The sequence below is a fragment of the Clinocottus analis genome, unplaced genomic scaffold (assembly GCF_023055335.1).
Source record: "Clinocottus analis isolate CAN_PGR_092001 unplaced genomic scaffold, fCliAna1.0.p SCAF_3, whole genome shotgun sequence".
NCBI classification, from domain to species: domain Eukaryota; kingdom Metazoa; phylum Chordata; class Actinopteri; order Perciformes; family Cottidae; genus Clinocottus; species Clinocottus analis.
The window spans coordinates 5,159,180-5,177,676 of record NW_027176042.1 but is presented as its reverse complement, the minus strand read 5'-3'; the positions used below and the strand labels follow the sequence as shown (position 1 = coordinate 5,177,676).

The 18,497-nt window shown below is 41.4% G+C and overlaps 1 protein-coding gene across 1 annotated transcript; it reads left to right on the top strand.

Annotated features, from left to right (window-relative positions):
- Positions 1-904: 904 nt before the first annotated feature.
- lhfpl4a (LHFPL tetraspan subfamily member 4a) lies at positions 905-18,121 on the top strand. The gene is made up of 5 exons (XM_068595164.1): positions 905-1,355; positions 12,073-12,309; positions 13,274-13,290; positions 14,570-14,602; positions 16,822-18,121. The coding sequence occupies exons 1-5, from the start codon at positions 950-952 to the stop codon at positions 16,873-16,875; spliced, it is 747 nt and encodes a 248-aa protein (XP_068451265.1). The 5' UTR covers positions 905-949; the 3' UTR covers positions 16,876-18,121.
- The last annotated feature ends 376 nt before the right edge of the window (positions 18,122-18,497 follow it).

Genomic DNA, 18,497 nt, shown 5'->3' with positions numbered 1-18,497 from the left:
GGAATATATCGCAAATGGCACCAGATATGACTTCTATTATAACGTATTTAATAGGTGAGCGTGCAAAAGTCGCTGTAGTTCCTCGGCTGTGCGCCGAGAGAGAGAGAGAGAGAGAGAGAGAGAGAGAGAGAGAGAGAGAGAGAGAGAGAGAGAGAGAGAGAGAGAGAGAGAGAGAGAGAGAGAGAGAGAGCATCCAGAACCACAGTCATGAGGCTTTCGGGCTGCGCAGAGCTCCAGGACTGATGTTTATGCTTTCATACGTTTTTTCATACACTGTCGGACCCTCGTCGCGTCAAACGTTGCGTATTTTTTTCCAAGTTGCATGTTTACACGTGGAGCATGTCAAACGTGAATCAGTGCCACCGCTCATTTCTTCTGGATTTGTTTTGTCCGTTTGCTAAGGATTCATCATCATCTTCATCATCATCATCCTCACAACCATCATCATTATTTCGGGGAAAGTCTCCGGTCTGAACGGCAGAGGAGCGGCCGCGGAGGTGAATTGCTGAGCGCAGACAATGCCGCTCACCAACCGTTGTGTTCTGTGAGCTCGGCTGTCGGCCCCGTTGTGTCTTTACGCGCTGAGAGCAGCGAAGGAGAGGGGAGACGAGGTGCATTTCCCCCTGTCTTTTGAATCAAGTTTCACCTCTGAATTGATTGACTGATCTTCGTTCAGGGATGGGGATGGGGCAGGAGGAGCAGGGGAGAGGGAGCATTTGGATGTGAGAATACACCATAAGGGTGCATAATCGAGTTAAGCAACAAAGAGGAGAAAGGAGGGGGGACAAGTCAGATGGACCATTTGGACATTTGTTGCAGAGGTTTTCTTTCTTTTTTTCTATATCATCGCATACCTTTCTACAGATAGAGTGGGATAAAAGTATTATTAGGAAAAGAGGGAACATCAGGTTGAGGCTGTGCGGGTTGAGGTGAAGAGGGGGTGAGAGAAATGCTGTCATTGCAGGAAGCCTCCAATATCTACCATGACAACTATATGCGCAACTCCAGGGCCATCGGGGTCCTGTGGGCCATCTTCACCATCTGCTTGGCCATTATCAACGTGGTGGTCTTCAACCAGCCCTACTGGATCGGAGACAGCATCAGCACCCCTCAAGCTGGCTACTTTGGCTTGTTCCACTACTGTGTGGGCATCGGGAACTCCGACCGCGAGCTCTCGTGCCAGGGCAGCTTCTCCGAATTCAGCTTGATCCCGTCAGAATCCTTCAAGGTGGCTTCTGTCTTCATGCTGCTGTCCATGCTGCTCATCCTCGGCTGCATCGGCTGCTTCATTCTCTTCTTCTTCTGCAACACCGCCTCAGTATACAAGACCTGCGCTTGGATGCAGCTGTTATGCGGTAAGGATGGGAGACACTATGACATAGGGGTCTCTTGCAAACACCTTTTGTTTAAGAGACACCTTGAGGAGAAGAAAAAGTGGCACATCTCACCTATCTTGGGACTTTATCACGCAAAGATAAGAGCAAAGTCCCTCAAAAAATGATCTGGAAGTCATGTGAGACATTCCGGAACAGCCCTTGAGAGTTTTCTGACCTGCATGCTCAACTGAAACAATAATATTTCAGTCTTCAGTCATTATTCCGCTGTGTCACAAGACATTTTGTAACATGACAAAGTTTTGAAGCCTTGTCGGATATATATATATATATATATATATATATATATATATATATATATATATATATATATATATATATATATATATATGTATATATGTATATATATATATATATATATATATATATATATATATATATATATATATATATATATATATATATATATTCTGACACTCTGTTCTTTTGCATCAGGCTGGTTGAAATAATATGTCAGAGTTTAATTCTAAGGAGTTATGATAATAAACTGCCTTCAGCAGTGTTGCATCAAAGATCACAGCTTCTATTTTGGTTGCCATATCTGCCTCCAAGATTAGCCTGCATTATGTGTAATCTGCACATGCATTCCAGTAATGTATCCCCACTCAGCACGTTCGTTCAGCCGTATGAGACTGGAACAAACTCCATGTAAAGGCTGCATTGTGTATGTAACAGTATTAGGAGGTGCAATAAGCTGTCAGATAGACGCAGCTAAACCGATTAGAGAGGGATGTTGGAATAAAGACTCATCAATGGTAGCAGATTGAAGCATGGTTTTTAAATTAAAAAAATAAAATAATTGTTAATAGTAGAGAGAGAGGCAAGCAAACAAAGAGAGGTGAACGCAAAGAGACACATGAACAGAATAAGAAATGAAGAGCTGGAGGAGAGGGGGAGTGAAAGTTTTTTTTTTTAGCATAACTCAAAAATCAGCAATAGTCACCGAGTGAGACACTCCTGGGATTCCTCCCAGACAAACAGGATGTGAGGGTATAGCTAACGTTATACGTGGAATTCCATTGAGAAGCAATGACAAAGCGAACCAAGGCTTCACACCAGGGGTGTCCAAAGTCCAGCACGCGAGCCAATCACGGCCCGCTGCTTCAATCTTATAATGTATTATTTCTAGCCCGCCAGCTCTGTCAGAATAAATAAATCCTAAAACGTTAAATATGTAATTCCTTCTTTAACCACACGGTGGCCGCACAATTCTAATGTCATCTGGCTCTGCATCTGTGCCGCAAACCCTTCTCGAATAATTTCTGCCATTGGCAGAAAAAAAATCGTAACTACGCGACGCGCAGTTAGGATTTTTTGGAGGTGCACGTCAGGCTACGGCGTAGTGGTCTGCGTCGACCTGACGCAGAAGTATAAACTAGGCTTAACTCGCGTAGCATAAACTAGGCTTAACTACGCGTCACGTTGACGCAGACCGCAAGCGCTGTGATTGGTCCGCTCAGAACGTAATTTCCGGCAGTTGCTTTTTTTTTTTAGTGGTCGTACAGACCACCTCCGCAAACGTCTTCTCTGTCGCCTGCGTAACAACATTTGCAATATAAGCATTTACTCTTCAATTTTGATGAGCTCCAACTCTATAACCACTGAAAGCATACAGCCACACACCCCTGGCGGCATGGCGGTGAATTGCAGAGCGACGCGGTCCCTTGGTCAACTTGACGCAGAACTATAGGCTTAACAAGCACGCTGCTGCTATGTGATTGGCCCGGGAGGGTGGGGGGCCCCACAGACCACTTTGCATTATTTTAAACTCCTGTTTAAAATGTTCCCAAGGCAACGTATAGGTATTCTATACTATTTGTTCATTGTTATCTGACTGAATGAAAGGCAGAATTGGTTACATTATATTATATTTGGTTATATTCCCATTCGAAAAATAAAGGTAATTGTGACAGTGAAAGTGTGTATTTTCATATAACTTTTGTGGTTAAAAAAATGTCAGAAGGAACTATTGGCCCCTGGGCATCTTTACCTTAACAAATTTGGCCCTGTTTGCAAAAACTTTGGACACCCCTGCTGTACACAATATGTGCAGCTAAATGTTGTTGATTGATAAATGATTAGGAGGAGAGTATATTTCCAATACATCGGTATAAGGAGGTCAGGCCGAGCATCCTTTAATGCATAGCGACGATAATCTGTGTTCTGAAGTTTGGTAAAGCGAATGCAGTAAAATATCAATTAAATTAATTCTGCAGTAAAAAATGACCAAGTAACGTTCAGGCGTGCTGTTAGCTAATGCCTGCTGTGAGTTGTCTCTGCCACATAGGTTGCATTTAACATTCTCTGGAAGAAGCTGATTTCTAATTGGATTTGTCCGGTTTATTCCTTTTTATTTAGCAAATGATTTATACATTTAAACAATTTATATATCCACATCTCCCCATCCCTCCCTATCACCTCCTACCAACCTATCCCTTTGTCATCTCCACAAACTTCTTTCTTCTTTACTTCATTGCACCAGTCTGTCATGTATTATAGGGGAACACAATCTTACTTAGTAAATGAGAGGCGTCAGTGTTCCAGAAAGCCTCCCTTCACGCTTAGATAATTCAGAAGTAAGGAATCATCCATGAATGCTGTTTTTCCTGTCTTGTCTTTTTCCCTTTAACTGGCAAACAAACCGTGTCCTGTTTGGGACTTTTTCTAAATGGTGCACAAACTCAGCTGTGGGCTCAGTGATCTATAAAAGATAGGTCCCGGAGGTGATTTGCTGGGTCAGTGCTAAATAATGTGGTGGAGATAAGTTCTATGAATGAATGCTCAAACTGAAGGCTTCTTAAGATATTGAGGGATCAGAATGTACTTTGAGCCCTTGCAGGTCTTTAAAAGGGATTAATTTTAAAAAGGGCGGATTGATCTTTTTGTGGGCTAAGGCCATAGACTGTAAATAAGAAGTGGACGTTGTTGTGGTGATGTCACATATTGGTTTGTGGACTGACACTTGAGTGCCACAGGTGCACTAATTTTGCCGTCGCCAGGTTTTTTTTGCAATGGCCATAAATTACCATAATTGTAATGCGGAAAAAGTGAAGTAGTCTAAGATCTGGTTCAGAATGGCTCCTCTGCTCTGATGAGCATTCCGAAGTGACCTGAGCTATTTGTGACGTCTAATCTGGTGTTTGGGTCCGATGCAGATGATGACACATGAGTGAGCCGTTTTCTGTGTCTGCTGTCTTAGACACAGTTCACTGGACGCAGCAGATCCTAACATTACGTAAAGACAGTCTAGATACAAATGTAATGGCCTATTTTAAGATGCTTGCTACTTCGAGAGCAGTTTGAATTTTTTTTTACATCCCTGCACTCCCAAAAATACCAATGTTAATAATCCCATTGATGTTCTGCAGATTTATTGAACAAATGGAAAATAATGTTTGAAGTATACAAATGTACAGTGCGTGCACGTCTGCTGTCAGCTCCGTTCATCAGGCAGCAGCGTGTTAGCTGGGCCAACATGCATCTCATTTATATGTTTCATGACACATTTCTTATCATATTTTTTAATCGGTTTACATCTGTGAACATTTATTGGAGGAAAACAAATGTACTGCTGATGTTTAGTCATTAAGGCTTTAAGTAGCACACATGGGAATGTTCAAATCAGCTGGAAGAATCTACACAACAGCGTTGACATCTTCAGAGGATGTGTGCATAGTAAAGGGTATTATTAAAGGGTATTAGCATAGTATTATGAAGAAGAAATTGCAGTGTGAATGCTGGATGCTGAAAAGCCACCACTACACTGTATAGTCACCAAGCCAGGGATTTAGTAACCAATACCAATACCAGTGCATTTCCAAGATTCTCGGTAACCAATTTACTATTTATTGCCGTAAAAAACTAAAACTCAACAATCAGTAAGTTAGTAAGTTAAAATCCAATTTCAACTTGGATTTGTCGTTCCCCATGTAACATTATCTAGGAAAAAGAAGGGTGCAAATCTATGGTATAGCACCTCGCCTGGAAGCCGTACATAATAACCATAATAACATTAATTTAGAAGACAAAAAGGTCAGACAACAGCTGGTTATACCACAGTTTTACACTCTGAGGTTCACCTACAATGGCCATAATATGCCGTTGTAGAGGTCACCGTTGTCAGTCTGTAGAGTGAATGGCTGAAATAAACCCCTCAGTGTGCCAGGAGAAGGACTGGAAGAGAAGCTACCAGGGATCATGTCAGTGTTGATCTAGAATGCCACACACACACACACACACACACACAAACACACACACACACACACACACACACACACACACACACACACACACACAGTGTTTCTTTCTCACATGAGGGAACTTATTTGGAGACAATCCTGAATTCATTATTTCTAGCATGCATGAGGAGAAGGGTTAGCTTCTGGGTGGTGCAACGGATTTAAATGAGGCTTTGTGAATTATTAAGAGTGTGTCTTGTTCACTTCTGACAGCCGGTCAGGACTGAAGGAAAACCATGGGGAACACTAACTCACATCACATAAAACCTGTTAGGGATACTCCTAAAGCACACTGTAGGAACCTGGATGCCATGTTTTCAGTGTGATGTAAACACAGAGGCAATATATTTCAGACTTGTAATACGTCTGTTGGCATTACAGAGTCAAGTTCAGAAGCTTGAAACACTTACCCGAACCTCACATAGTTCAGTGCTGCAGGGAGGTTTGAAAATCTGAACCAAACAGCGAAAACATTCACTCACCTGTGTCCGTGCCCTGTTTTTATTTAGTGTCCTTAACCATTGTGTATTTTAGTTTCTATTTGGAAGAATGCAGAGCAGTTAGAATTTGTGTCATTTCTCATAACAAACCACTATATACTACATTAGTGTTGGCACCGAGGACACAATGCCAGTGGAAAGTCATGGTGGACACCAATTCCTAGGTATAACACAAATTGTAATCACAGGTAGGTGGTCAGTGTTTACACTGGACGTTTAGTCAGGAGACCAGTGTTTGTCTCTCGTTTGAAGTCATGTTTTAAATTGCGGGGACTACGTAAATAATTTACAGCTAAACCACAATCTTATCTTTCTTAAACCTAACCAAGTAGTACATTGTTTCCATGTTGGTGGCGGCAAAACAGCAGATCACGTGCCACTGACACATAATGTGCACTACAGAGCATTGTATTGTCTTTAGGCTTATAGTTTTTCTTCTTCTTTGTTTTAGGGCCCACATACTTTTTGATTCAGTCTCACAGCTCTTATTGGCCCTGTTTCCAGGCAGCTGTTTTCAGTGGAAAGAGCATACCTCTTCAGCACCACGCTGCCAAACGTTAGTTGATTAACATAGTGAAGCATTTAGGGCTGAAGAGCTGGTTGTTGTTCTCTTTTGGAGACCAAACCAGAGCTGAAGGAGAGTAGAATGAATATTTGACAATAAACATGCTATTTTTAAAACGTACATGGTCTTATCAAAACATCATAATGTTAATAAGCATCTATTAAGGACGCATAATGTTAATAAGCATCTATTAAGGACGCATAAGGACAATGAGGTTATAAACCTTTTAACTAACGCTTATTACAAGGATCACTTTTTAGCATTACTTTTTATCTTGTATATATTATATTTTATATTATTTTGCCCTTACTTTTATAGTTTACAGTGGTGAAAGGAAACATGAGAAAGAGGGATGACATGCAGCAACGCACCACAGCCAAATTACAACTAGGAATGTTGATGTTGAGTTGATGTCTTAAGTTTTCCTGATCCGATGTGAAGTCCTGGGACAGGGATGTTATGTGTACAAATTGTAAAGCCTTCCGAGGCAAATTCTGTATTTCTGATTGTACACAAAATAAACTAAATTAATTTGAATTGAATGTCATGAACCAATGCACACACCTTAAATGTCGGTATGATATCTTTGACCATTTGTTTTCATTGGCTCACTTGAACGACATGTCTAGTAACTCACTTCAAATGCTTAATTATTTAAAATCCGATCTGGATTATGCAAACAGAGAATATTCTCTAGGTGCTTCGGCGTCATTCCAGTGCGCTACTACACCTATTCATAAACCCACACGTCAGTTCAGTAGGTGGTCCGTCAATGTAATCCAGGACACATTTGTGTATTATTGCTTATTAAAGGATAATGCCTTACGTGGTCCTGACCTTTGAATGTGTAAGTGATCAGATGTCAAAGCATCCTTAATGTTTTGGGTCACACATGTACTTAGAGATGTGACTGGGTCACCCAAACAGTTGATGACCTACTAGATATCAGACTTCAATTAACTGTAGGAAAATGCTGATGTGATGATTGAGCATTCTTACTGTGCTCTGCAAAACAAAATGCTATTTTGTTGTCTTTAGCATGTGCTCTGATATGTTCTTCTGATATAACACATTTATGCCCATCTCCAACTTGATAGTGCATTGTGAATCATTTGAATATTTACTGGAGTCCATAGTCTATAAAGTTCCAGAGCAAGTTTGTGGATCAATCAGTGGATTAGCAGTTTGATCCCCAGCTCCGCTAGTCCATGTTGATGTGCCTTTGGACAAGACACTTAAACCCACATTTCTGTGTTACTGCAGTGTAGGAATTAGTGTGAATAAAAAGCTAGGCACCTTGCATGGTAACCTCTGCCATCAGTCTTTGAATGGGTGTGAATGGGTAAATGATGATGTAACCAGAATAATTTAATCTGGGATTTTAATTATTATGTCTTAAACTATGTTACTGTCCCCTTAAGTGAGGTCGACAGGTTGTCACGCAGCCGTTTTTCTCTGTACACAGAAAACAGCTTGGAGAGTCAATCTTTTCCGTAATATACAAGCTTTGTTACTTCATGCACAGAGATTGATAGAAGTGATAATCCATCTCTTAATAGAGGATCTTTGTTTTTTCTTATCGTCTGCATTTCAGTACGGTAGGAGTCATGAGGAGTTATGAGGAGAAAAAGATTAGTTTGATTCCGACAGAAAAAAGTTAGTAACTTTAAATTGAATGTTGAACGACGAGTCATTGAAGAGCTGCAGTTTCGCCCAGATATACTTAGAACTTTGAACATTTCATATCCTGGTGAGTTGGTTGACGTTAAATGCTTTTACCGTTGTGTGTTAGCTTCGTTAGCAGGAATGCTCGATGATATGTTGAAGTAAATTGTGTATTCTACTAAAACCAGTCAGGATAAATCTGAACGGGATACAAAAAACATTTATGAAAGTGTAATGATTGTAATTGAATGCATTGAGTTATGTATGTTTGCTAATTAGTTGCTATATTGTGTGTGATGTTTATAGCCATGCGGTCGCAGGCCCAGTTGAATGAGTTGTACTAGTAGTGAACTATTGTCCTGCACATGTGCATAGGCTGTTTTTTTTTATAGCTTCTTCGTTGGAACCAGAGGTGTATTCCATCAACCGTCCTGCATGCCATCACTCACCCCATTTTCATTCATCTCACCATCTACCTTCACCTGAGGAAATCTTCATCTCAACCGGACATCACAGTTCACCTGGTTCACCAGGGGAAGAAACCTGAGGGAGAGCAACCCTGGGAGAGGATCCCTCTCCCAGGGTGGACAGAAGCAATAGATGTCATGTGACCAGAATGAACAACGTAACAGAGTTGCAGCACATTACATGAATATGACAAAAACATTTATATAATGAGTGAGTGGTAGGCATGGACCACAATCCAGCCACAGTCCATCGTAGCATGCAGGACCAGCTCCAGACAGCCATCGTCCATGGTGGGGGGGCAGGTCCAACTCCAGACAGCCACGATCCATGTGGAGGAGGGGGGCAGGTCTAACTCCAGACAGCCACGGTCCATGGAAACTTAAGGCAAGGAAGCACAGAGGCTCCCGAAAGGAGTAGAGTTAGTAATGTGCATTGAAAGACAATAACTTATCCAGAAGGAGAGAAGAAAGGAGAGGGGAGATGAGAAAAGAAAAGAAAGAAGAGGAGGAAAGGGAGCTCAGCTCAGTATCCTAAAATGCCCCCAGCAGTCTAGGTCTATAGCAGCATATCTAGGGGCTGGAGCAGGGCTAACCTGAGCCAGCCCTAACTATAAGCTCTGTCAAAGCGCTTAAAATGATTGGAAAACTAGTCAGAACCCCTGCAGCTCCCTCTTAGAGACTGTAAGGATTTCGAGGAAGCAGCTGAGACCTACAGTCTGAGGCATTCAGGGACCCATCTGTTAGGGCCAGCCTGGTCACAGCTGGACCTTCTACACATCCGGGTTCTACTCGGGTCTTATGGGAGTATGCACACATATTTACACACACACACACACACTCCACAGAACAGGATAAAAAAAAACTTTCGACGGACATGCCGGAATCCTGCGGAATGTCCATGTTCCAGGATCCAGAATCTCTGGGAAATTACGGTTTTCGGAATTTATGAGATCCAGAATGTCTGGGTCTAGAATCTCGGTGTTTAGGAATGTCCGGGTTTTGTAATGTCCGGGTTCCGGAATTTCCAGGTTCAGCAATTTATGGGTTCTGGAAGGTCCGGATTCTGGAGTGTCCAGCTTCTGGAATGTCTGTATTTTGGGTTACAGAATCTCAGGGTACCAGAATGTCTGAGTTCTGTAATTTCTGGGTCCCGTAATTTGGGGAATTTTTGGGTAAATACAGTCAATGATTTAAACACCGTACTGATGAATGGAAGGCTGGTACGCAGGATCAATTACCAGCACAATGCATCTTATTGATTAATTAATTATGTCGGCATGTTTTGAAATTCTAATTTTGACATTTTAAAATAACCATACACGTTGTAAAAAGTGTTTTCTCTCTCCAGCTCTCTTACATACATAATAAAAGTTATTGAGGAAAACAACAGATCACATCTTTGAAGAAAATAGTTTGTGGTCCTTTTGTTTTCGGACCTACAATTAACAATTATTTTTAACCAGATGGTGAATCAGGAAACACTAAAATATATAACTTGAGTTTTTTCTGTGATCGTCTTCACTCTGGCATGAGTGAAGATGAGATGTGATTGGACAAAGAGTGTGAAGGAGCGTGTGTCAAGCTGACAAGCGAGCCGGCTACAGAAATAGAAAGCAAGGCAGCAGGAGCACAGACAGGAGACAAGAGACAAAATTAATTATATACATGTAGAGTATTTGTGAAAAACAATTACATTATAAAATAGATATAACTTTTAATTATAAAAAGCAGAGAAGGCCTAGCTGGCCCTGATGGCACACCACTGAAATAACCATTACAAGTCCACAAACGTCGGAACATCAAACTCCATCGTGTCTGCGTTCATAATATTATCCGTAGTCCCACAACAGCGTCTGAATGACGGGGGCTATCAGTGCTACTTCAGGGGGACCGGCAGAAGTTTGATTAAACAATGGCAGCGTTTGCCGCTTCAGTTTACTCGTGCTAGGGAAAAAAGGGTGTTCGTGCCAAACAAAGGGGGTGTGGCTTGTCGCCTCTCTGTGAAAAGAGCAATCTTTTCCGCTATCGACCATCGAAGAAATAACCGCTACTTCTGCTTTGTACTTGTTGTGGAAGTCACAAACACATTGAAAAATTAAACGCCCTCCTGTTAGGGTTCATAACACCATCTGTAGACGCACACAGTTCAGTGAATTTCACCGACTCAGGGACTGCGTCTGGTGTTACGTTACCGTATCCGCCATCTACCATGGAAATAACCACTAGTTCTGTTTAATACTTGTTGTGTCAATTCCACAAAAGTCGGAACATCAAACTCCATCGTGTCTGGGTTCGTATTATCTGTCGTCCCACAACACCGTCTGAATGACGGCCGCTATCAGCGCTACTTCAGGGGGACCAGAGGCAGTTTGATTTAGCAACGGCAGGACGGCGGTAATAGCGGACGAGCTTCTCAATGCTGATTGGCTAACGCAACTTTGCGTCACAAGATTTTTTCGCCAGAGTTGGGATATTTCAACTTATGTGAATTCGTGCCTGGACCAACGCTCTGTTTGCCCCGCAGCAAACTCGCTGTTCGCGCCACCTGAAACGCCTCAAACACACCTCCCAGCTGAATTTTTTTTTTTTTTTTCGCAACCTATCGCGTCTGTGCATTGATTTTGCATGAAATGTTGTTGTGCGTCAAATTTGGACCGCATTTGGTGTGAACACGGCACAGTATGAAGTGTAAAGCAGAAGTAGTGGTTATTTCTTTGATAGTCGATAGCGGAAAAGATCGCTCTTTTCACAGAGAGAAGCGACGGCAATAAGCCTCGTTGAAAGAGTAATGTCCTCCTGCCACTACCCTTTCAACTCAGAGTGAAATGGAAAAATAATATTCTGTGTTCTCTTTCTTTCCTCCCCTATTTTCTCTCACTTTGCCTCTACTTGCCTGCTGTTTTACACATAAACCTATTTTCTCAAAAAACCTGCCTCTCCCTCCTGTTTCATTGCCCTTACTTTCCGTCTTACTCTGTTCTACACCTCGATCCTCCCACTGTATTGATTTTCTCCCCCGTGTTGCTTTTCAATGGAACATAACCCTGTCACCTTGACCCATCGCTTTGCTCATTTATTACACACACACTGCCTGACTCAAAATCCAAATACCATTACACTGCTCTGCGTGTGACCACGGTACCCATCCTGCCACTGTCCTCAAACATTCATCAATCTTTCTTCCGACTGCTCCCGTCCCCTCCGCCCTCTGTCTCCTTGCTCCTCATACTCTCTGTGGTCCAGCCGTGTGTCTGGTGATCGGCTGTATGGTCTTCCCAAACGGCTGGGACTCAGAGGTGATCCGGGACATGTGCGGGGAGGACACCGGGCGGTACACCCTGGGTAACTGCTCGGTGCGCTGGGCCTACATCCTGGCCATCATCGGCATCTTGGACGCCCTTATCCTCTCCTTCCTGGCCTTCGTGCTCGGCAACCGAAAGAGTGAATTCCTGCAGGAAGAGCTGAAGGCTGACAACAAGGGTGGGAAGGGGAAAGCACTGTGCATTGGAAATGCTGTCATCTATTCTGAGTCTAGTCGACAATGATAACGATACTGGCGGGCGGAAACCGTCTGCATAACGGTTCAAGTAAAACAAACACATATTTTTATTAATTTGTTTTTAAACCATTTGAACAGTGTGTTGTCAAAGGTGAAATTGTGTCTTCATTAATTTATTTGCATGTGTCATATATTTGACCAAAATCAAGCTAACATTTTCTGGACCCGTGGTTTGGTTTGATCTACACAAACATTTTAAACTAGATTATTTCAATAGCATGTAGTATTTATCAATTAAATCAAAAAAATAAGGATTATTTTAGCACTGTGTGTATTTTTCCTGTTACTGAAGGAAAATTGTTTGATTGATGCAATTACCTGGTTTGTTTTAAGTCTGTTGGGTTTTTTTTAATGTAAGCTTTGAATACAATGTATTCTTCAGCTGTGCAGTTTATCTTTATAGCTGGTGTTTTATAGTAGATGTTGGTCCTAGTTTGTTCGTGTATGACCGGTGTGATGAGAGATATCTGATACTGTGGTTTCCGCTTACTGCATATGTCTCCGTCTGTTTATGTCTGCCTCTCTCAATGCAAAAATATTTGCATTTGTTGTTTGTGCATTTCTGCAAAGCACGGCTAAAGGAGGTTGTTGTTTCTTTACAGTAGTTAAGTTACGTTGTTGCGCTGCAGTGTCGCAATGTTAACTTACGTTATCAGATTATGCTGTTACTCTGTCCCGTTGTTTTGTCAAGTTGCATCATCACGTTGCGTTATCATGGTTCCTTGTTACGTTTCATCGTTATGGTGGTTGCATTAGGTGGTTACGTGCAGAGACATACTATAAATAGTTTATGTGTGCACTGTAGCCTTTGTAGTAATTCAAATGACATTCAGCTTTCAGATAAAATAAAAAATACTAATCTTACTCTTTTTGTCTTTTTTACAGATTTTGCTGTGTCAAGGGTAGGTTCTCATTGATGTTGGTGTTGTGCTTTGAGTGTGTGGTGTCATGGTTGGTGATGCATGCTACAGTGTGTATCTGAACCTTTCACTGTATATTTTCTGTTATGTATGGAGGGTGTTTATGTGTCTCATGCCATCACCTGAATAATAATGCTGCGTGCATAACTTTCACTATTAAAAATATCCCAGTTAGTGCAGACTCCCCTCAGCTAAAGCGACCTGGCGTCAGGTTAGATAACTTACACAACTCCTCATGAGACAAGTGATGTTTGGTCACATTAGAGACCATTAGAGGGTGAAGTGATATATCCCATTTGGATAGGAGGCTAAAAGAGCTGCGCTGAGTCAGAGGGGTAGAACAAAAGAAGGAATTAGCAGGAAAACAAAAGGTGGTGGCATGTTGTAGGAAACGTCCTCGGGTGCCATGCATGCAAGCTCTACTGCGAGAGGAGACGTCAAGTCGAGGAAGGGCTTTTGCTGAGGAGTGCGTTTACTGCATACAGCAGGCCCTCCAGCTTCTCTGTGTGTATGTCAGCATCAAAGGAAGAGAGGACAAACTTCCTAATTACACGCCAAGCTGATGTACAAAGATAAAGTCCCACAAACACAAACGTGACTTGAGCAGCTGGGTGCCGCTGTGTATGAAAAATGAATAGTTAAAAGACCAGAGTACAAAGAAAACCTTCTCCACCTCTCAGTATTTTACAAGAAGAAGCCTCCGTATTTTTCTGCTCACATCCGCGATACTTAGAAGAAGACAATCACAAGTAATGTATGTTTTAGTAATTTCTCCTAAAACAAAGCATCAAAGCAGAATTAATTTGTTTTGTATTTTCATGTGTGTAGGGAGTTGACAGGAAGTCAGCTGGGTCAGCCAGAGAGGGACCAAAGCTCAAACATGTGGAAGACTGAACACTGTAAACAACCATTTGGTCCATGTCAATGAGCAACTTTATCATATCACATCCCTGGTGTCCTTACATTAGAAGTCTTTTGTTTTTACAATTTCTCCCAACCTTGAGTATTAGCTTACGGGGGTGATCGTAGCTTGGATTTCATGAAAGTGGGCTCGTGATTTTGAGGTTGTAGGTTTGAATCTGCCCTGAACAATTGAGGGATGTTATCCCCACCTGTACCAATTGATGAGTGAAACCACCAGTTCAGCTCCCAGTGTCAACTAGTGAGAACGTGACACACTGAGTCAACTTCCTTTAAACAGACGTATATGAAAATAAATCAACCTTGGTGATCTTATTCTATAACTGCTTCCTCCCTTTAGCTCCATCTCGGCTCCTCTCTACGAATGGACAGAGTAAGATCAAGCAGTTTTTCCATGAGTTGATATGACGTGTCGATCCATCTCTGCAGCATGTCACCCCTGCATGCGCATGAATTCCCTCTTTTGGTTGTCCTCTCCATTTCAAAGGGCAATGCACTGTAATCCCTTAGCTAACCTCTCCTAACGTCGTCTTTGTGTTGGATTTACTCCCTTGTAACACAAGAAGATGTTGTGTTTTATGCCACTGATGTTGAGATGAAACATTGCTTCCCAATGTTGATGAGCTGAACTGAGCTCAGAAAACCTCTCAATCTATCGGCCACAAGAGGAGGGACGAGAACTCAGACACCATCCACAACTTGCTTAAAGACACGTACAACACTTATGACATCCCTTCATTCACTAACTTCAGACAGCATTGGCAGGCAGCTCGGAGGAAAGCACTAAATGCAATACGGCGGACGTGAAATGAATACTAATATTCCATTAGAACATCAATATTCTACCAAAATTAAAATACACAAATTCACAGATAAACTAATACCATGATTTTTTTGTCTTGAATATATCATTTGGAATTGGAATTCATGTCAAATCAAAACAACATGAGATAAAAAAAAGACATTTTGAGGTTATTCATTTTAACCAAATAGAAAAATGAAACACTCTCTATGATAATGCTGAAGAAGAAGGAGTTGTTGAAAGGAGAGACTGGAAAATGTTGGAGAATATGTATTAAAGGTGTGACCTTTCAAGCCCATCGCGTTACAATATTTCTTTATGTTTGTTTTTCATCTCGCCGGCTCGCACTGACTCATATGTCAGAGCTCTTCTACCACCTCTCCCACTTCCATCTGCAGCCAAATGGATTAGATCAGCAGACATAGCAAGAAGAATCATCCAAAATCATCAACAAACTACAAACTAAAATGGGATGAGCAGCATTTTCTTCTTTTTAGTAACCTACATTAAAAACAGCAAGTGGAAGGCTTCTGTTCCTCTGTGCAACACGCCGGTGTCACGTCATTCAACTAAAAGTCACCAGAGGACTCAGCTCACTTAGTAAAAGTGAGCTGAGTCCTCTGGTGACTTTTAGGTGAATGCGTCCGTGTGCTTGTAGAAAACATACATGAATGGTGTACAATACACAAACAGAGGAGTAATCATTTAAAATTGATGAGGTAAAATAAAAGGTTTTCTGCTCTTGTGTTCCACAGTTGCCATCAGTAAAAGCAACCACAAGGCTTTCGGCCGAGAGACACCAGTTAACACAGTCACTTGAAACACTATTTGTAGTGAAAAGTGTCAGAGAACTGAAACACCTTCACTGCTATTCACTGGATGGACCAGTGTTCTGTGCTCTGTGATGAGAACATAAAACCTTTAGGTCAGAGAATCCTGATGTTAGAGCACAGAACCCTGAGATCAGTGAACCTTGAGGTCATATCATCCATATTTCTTCACTTTCCAGTTGCTGACAGGTCCTGGTGCTTGTCTTCATTTTGGCACTAGCTGATGCTCAATTTCATCCTCTTCTTCAACGTCTGTCAGACTCAGAATTTTCATAAATGTGATCCTCACATTCTGGAACCATCAGCATCAAAAGTTACTCTCTATTCCAAAATTAATTGCAAGGCTAAGAAGCATATGATCAAAGACTCTTTTGGTCACCATCATCAGTTGTGATAAGGAACCACACAGGCAGAGCTATGATTATTGTGTCTGCAGCCAAGTTGCAGCTAGAATAGACAGAGGCTATAGACAGGTGTCGGTGCTTGAATTTATCAACAATGTTGCAAAATTGTACGGGAATGACAGGTACATAAAAACAAAACACACAACACAACACACACACACACACACACAATGAATTGGATCATTTTTCTTTTGATAAAAAATGAAAACACACAAGTTAACAGGTGGTTAAGTCCCCAGTAAATATACAAATAAAAGCCTTGTGTTGTTCATATCATCAACTTATGTAACTCACAACTATTTCTGTGTGTGCACTTTCCCCTCCTCAAAATCAAATGTACTTTTGACTCCTTGAAGTCAGCAGTGTATTTAAAGAAGCATCTCTAAAAGAAGATGTAAAGCACACAGGGCATGAACGGGTCCCAGGCCTTCCCTCCTGTGTGCCCCTGTCTCCTCTCTCTGTCCTGATCTGGCACATTTCTTCTATTAGTTTCTCTTGGCTAAGATGTTGCTGCAGCCATCCTGACGCCATCTCTCTTCTCTGTTCCTTCTTTCAGATTGAAATCCGGGACAGTACGGATCCAAGATTTGAGGTCCAGCGGTTCCATTGAGAACCAAACTTCATCTCCCTCCCTCACTCCCTCCCTACTACTCCTGCTCCTCTTCTTCTCTCCGATGCTCAACAGGTTAAACCCTCTAAAATGAAGTGGGATAAATGAACAAAGACTTAGTCTGCTTGAAGAGGAACACTTCCTGAGAAGAAGTATGACGATCAGCTTTGTCAAACTCTGGGATGAAATCATTGAGAACACACAACGTTTCTGTCTCATTACGCGGGAAAAACAAAGATTATGAAGTTATTCATAATGATGCCGTGCAGTCAAAATATACACATTTCTGTGGGAAGAAATAGCTTATTTCCAGCTTTAAAAGTAACATAATAAAGTGTATACTGGAAAGCACAAAGGTGCTACTTCTGACTTATGAGAAAATAGAAAAAAAGATGATTTTGTACATTTTTCAGGCCAATTTTTCACTGCTCTTTGTATAAGTCTGATCCCAGGAAGTTCAAACATAAAACATGTATGTCTTTATGTAAACAGCGTAAAAAGATACATGTTAAAACTTTTCTCTTTTTTTTGCCCCTGTCCATAAGATATTCTCGTGAACTGGAATCTGCAGAGGAGAGTCCAGCATTTAAACATAGAGAAATATTGTCGTTATGTATGCGTAATTATACTATGATTTTACTAGTCCGGCCCACTTGAGATCAAATTGGGCAGTATGTGACCTAAAATTAGTTTGAGGTCCATGACTATGTTATGTATTTATTAAGTAGGTTATAAATTACGTTGCATTACTTATTGTAGGTATAGCTACAAAGAGTGTGTAAGAACCGACTCCTACGAGTAGATTGCTCCAATTCAGAGACTTTGAAATTTAGTTTTTTCTTCAAATTTGAACTTTTGGTACATCTCCGCTACACTCGCATCACAGCCAATACACAACACACACAATCTAGACAAGGCAGGAAATTGTGCTGTTTCAGTGATAGTGCGAGTAAGGACCAGCCTTCGTGAGCAGTGTGTGTTTGCATGCAGAGCTGTAAAAACAAAAGCAATTAACGAAAATAATGAAAGCAATATTTCACAACATTGACCGAAGCCAGTCTAATTGTGTTGACTGCAAACAGAATTTCAAATGAAAACATAAAGGTTTACGGTAAGAGATTTGGAGCATTACGATTGCCTCTCAGCGGCTCTCAACATGGCTGCCTCTTAGCTTCTACAACGCTAAGGCTGGGTTGCACCAACAAGGATTTAATTAATCCTGGTTTAGAGTTAAACTAGGGTTAGTAAATCTAGGTTTAAACTGGTTTATATTTAATCAGAGATGTGTTGCACATCTTAACTTTAACCCTGGATTAGTTAAACCAGTTTAAACTAGGGTTAAAACAGGATTAGTTTATGTTCAATGTCCGCCATGATGGATTCCGACGAAATGTAAACAAATTCACAATGTACGTTTAACAAATACGGAACTAAATAACCCTAAGGAACTGCAATCTTTTTCCTAAACTAACCCTGTAGCATAAAGTCACTAAGCTACTAGGAGCTGGAGAAGTGTTGGCACGGCAACGTTCCTCTCACTTCCATGCTTGATTGCTGGTCCAACCTTTCCATTGAGGTTTATGACAGACTTCTTTGTGAATCTTTACGCTGTGAAAACTCGC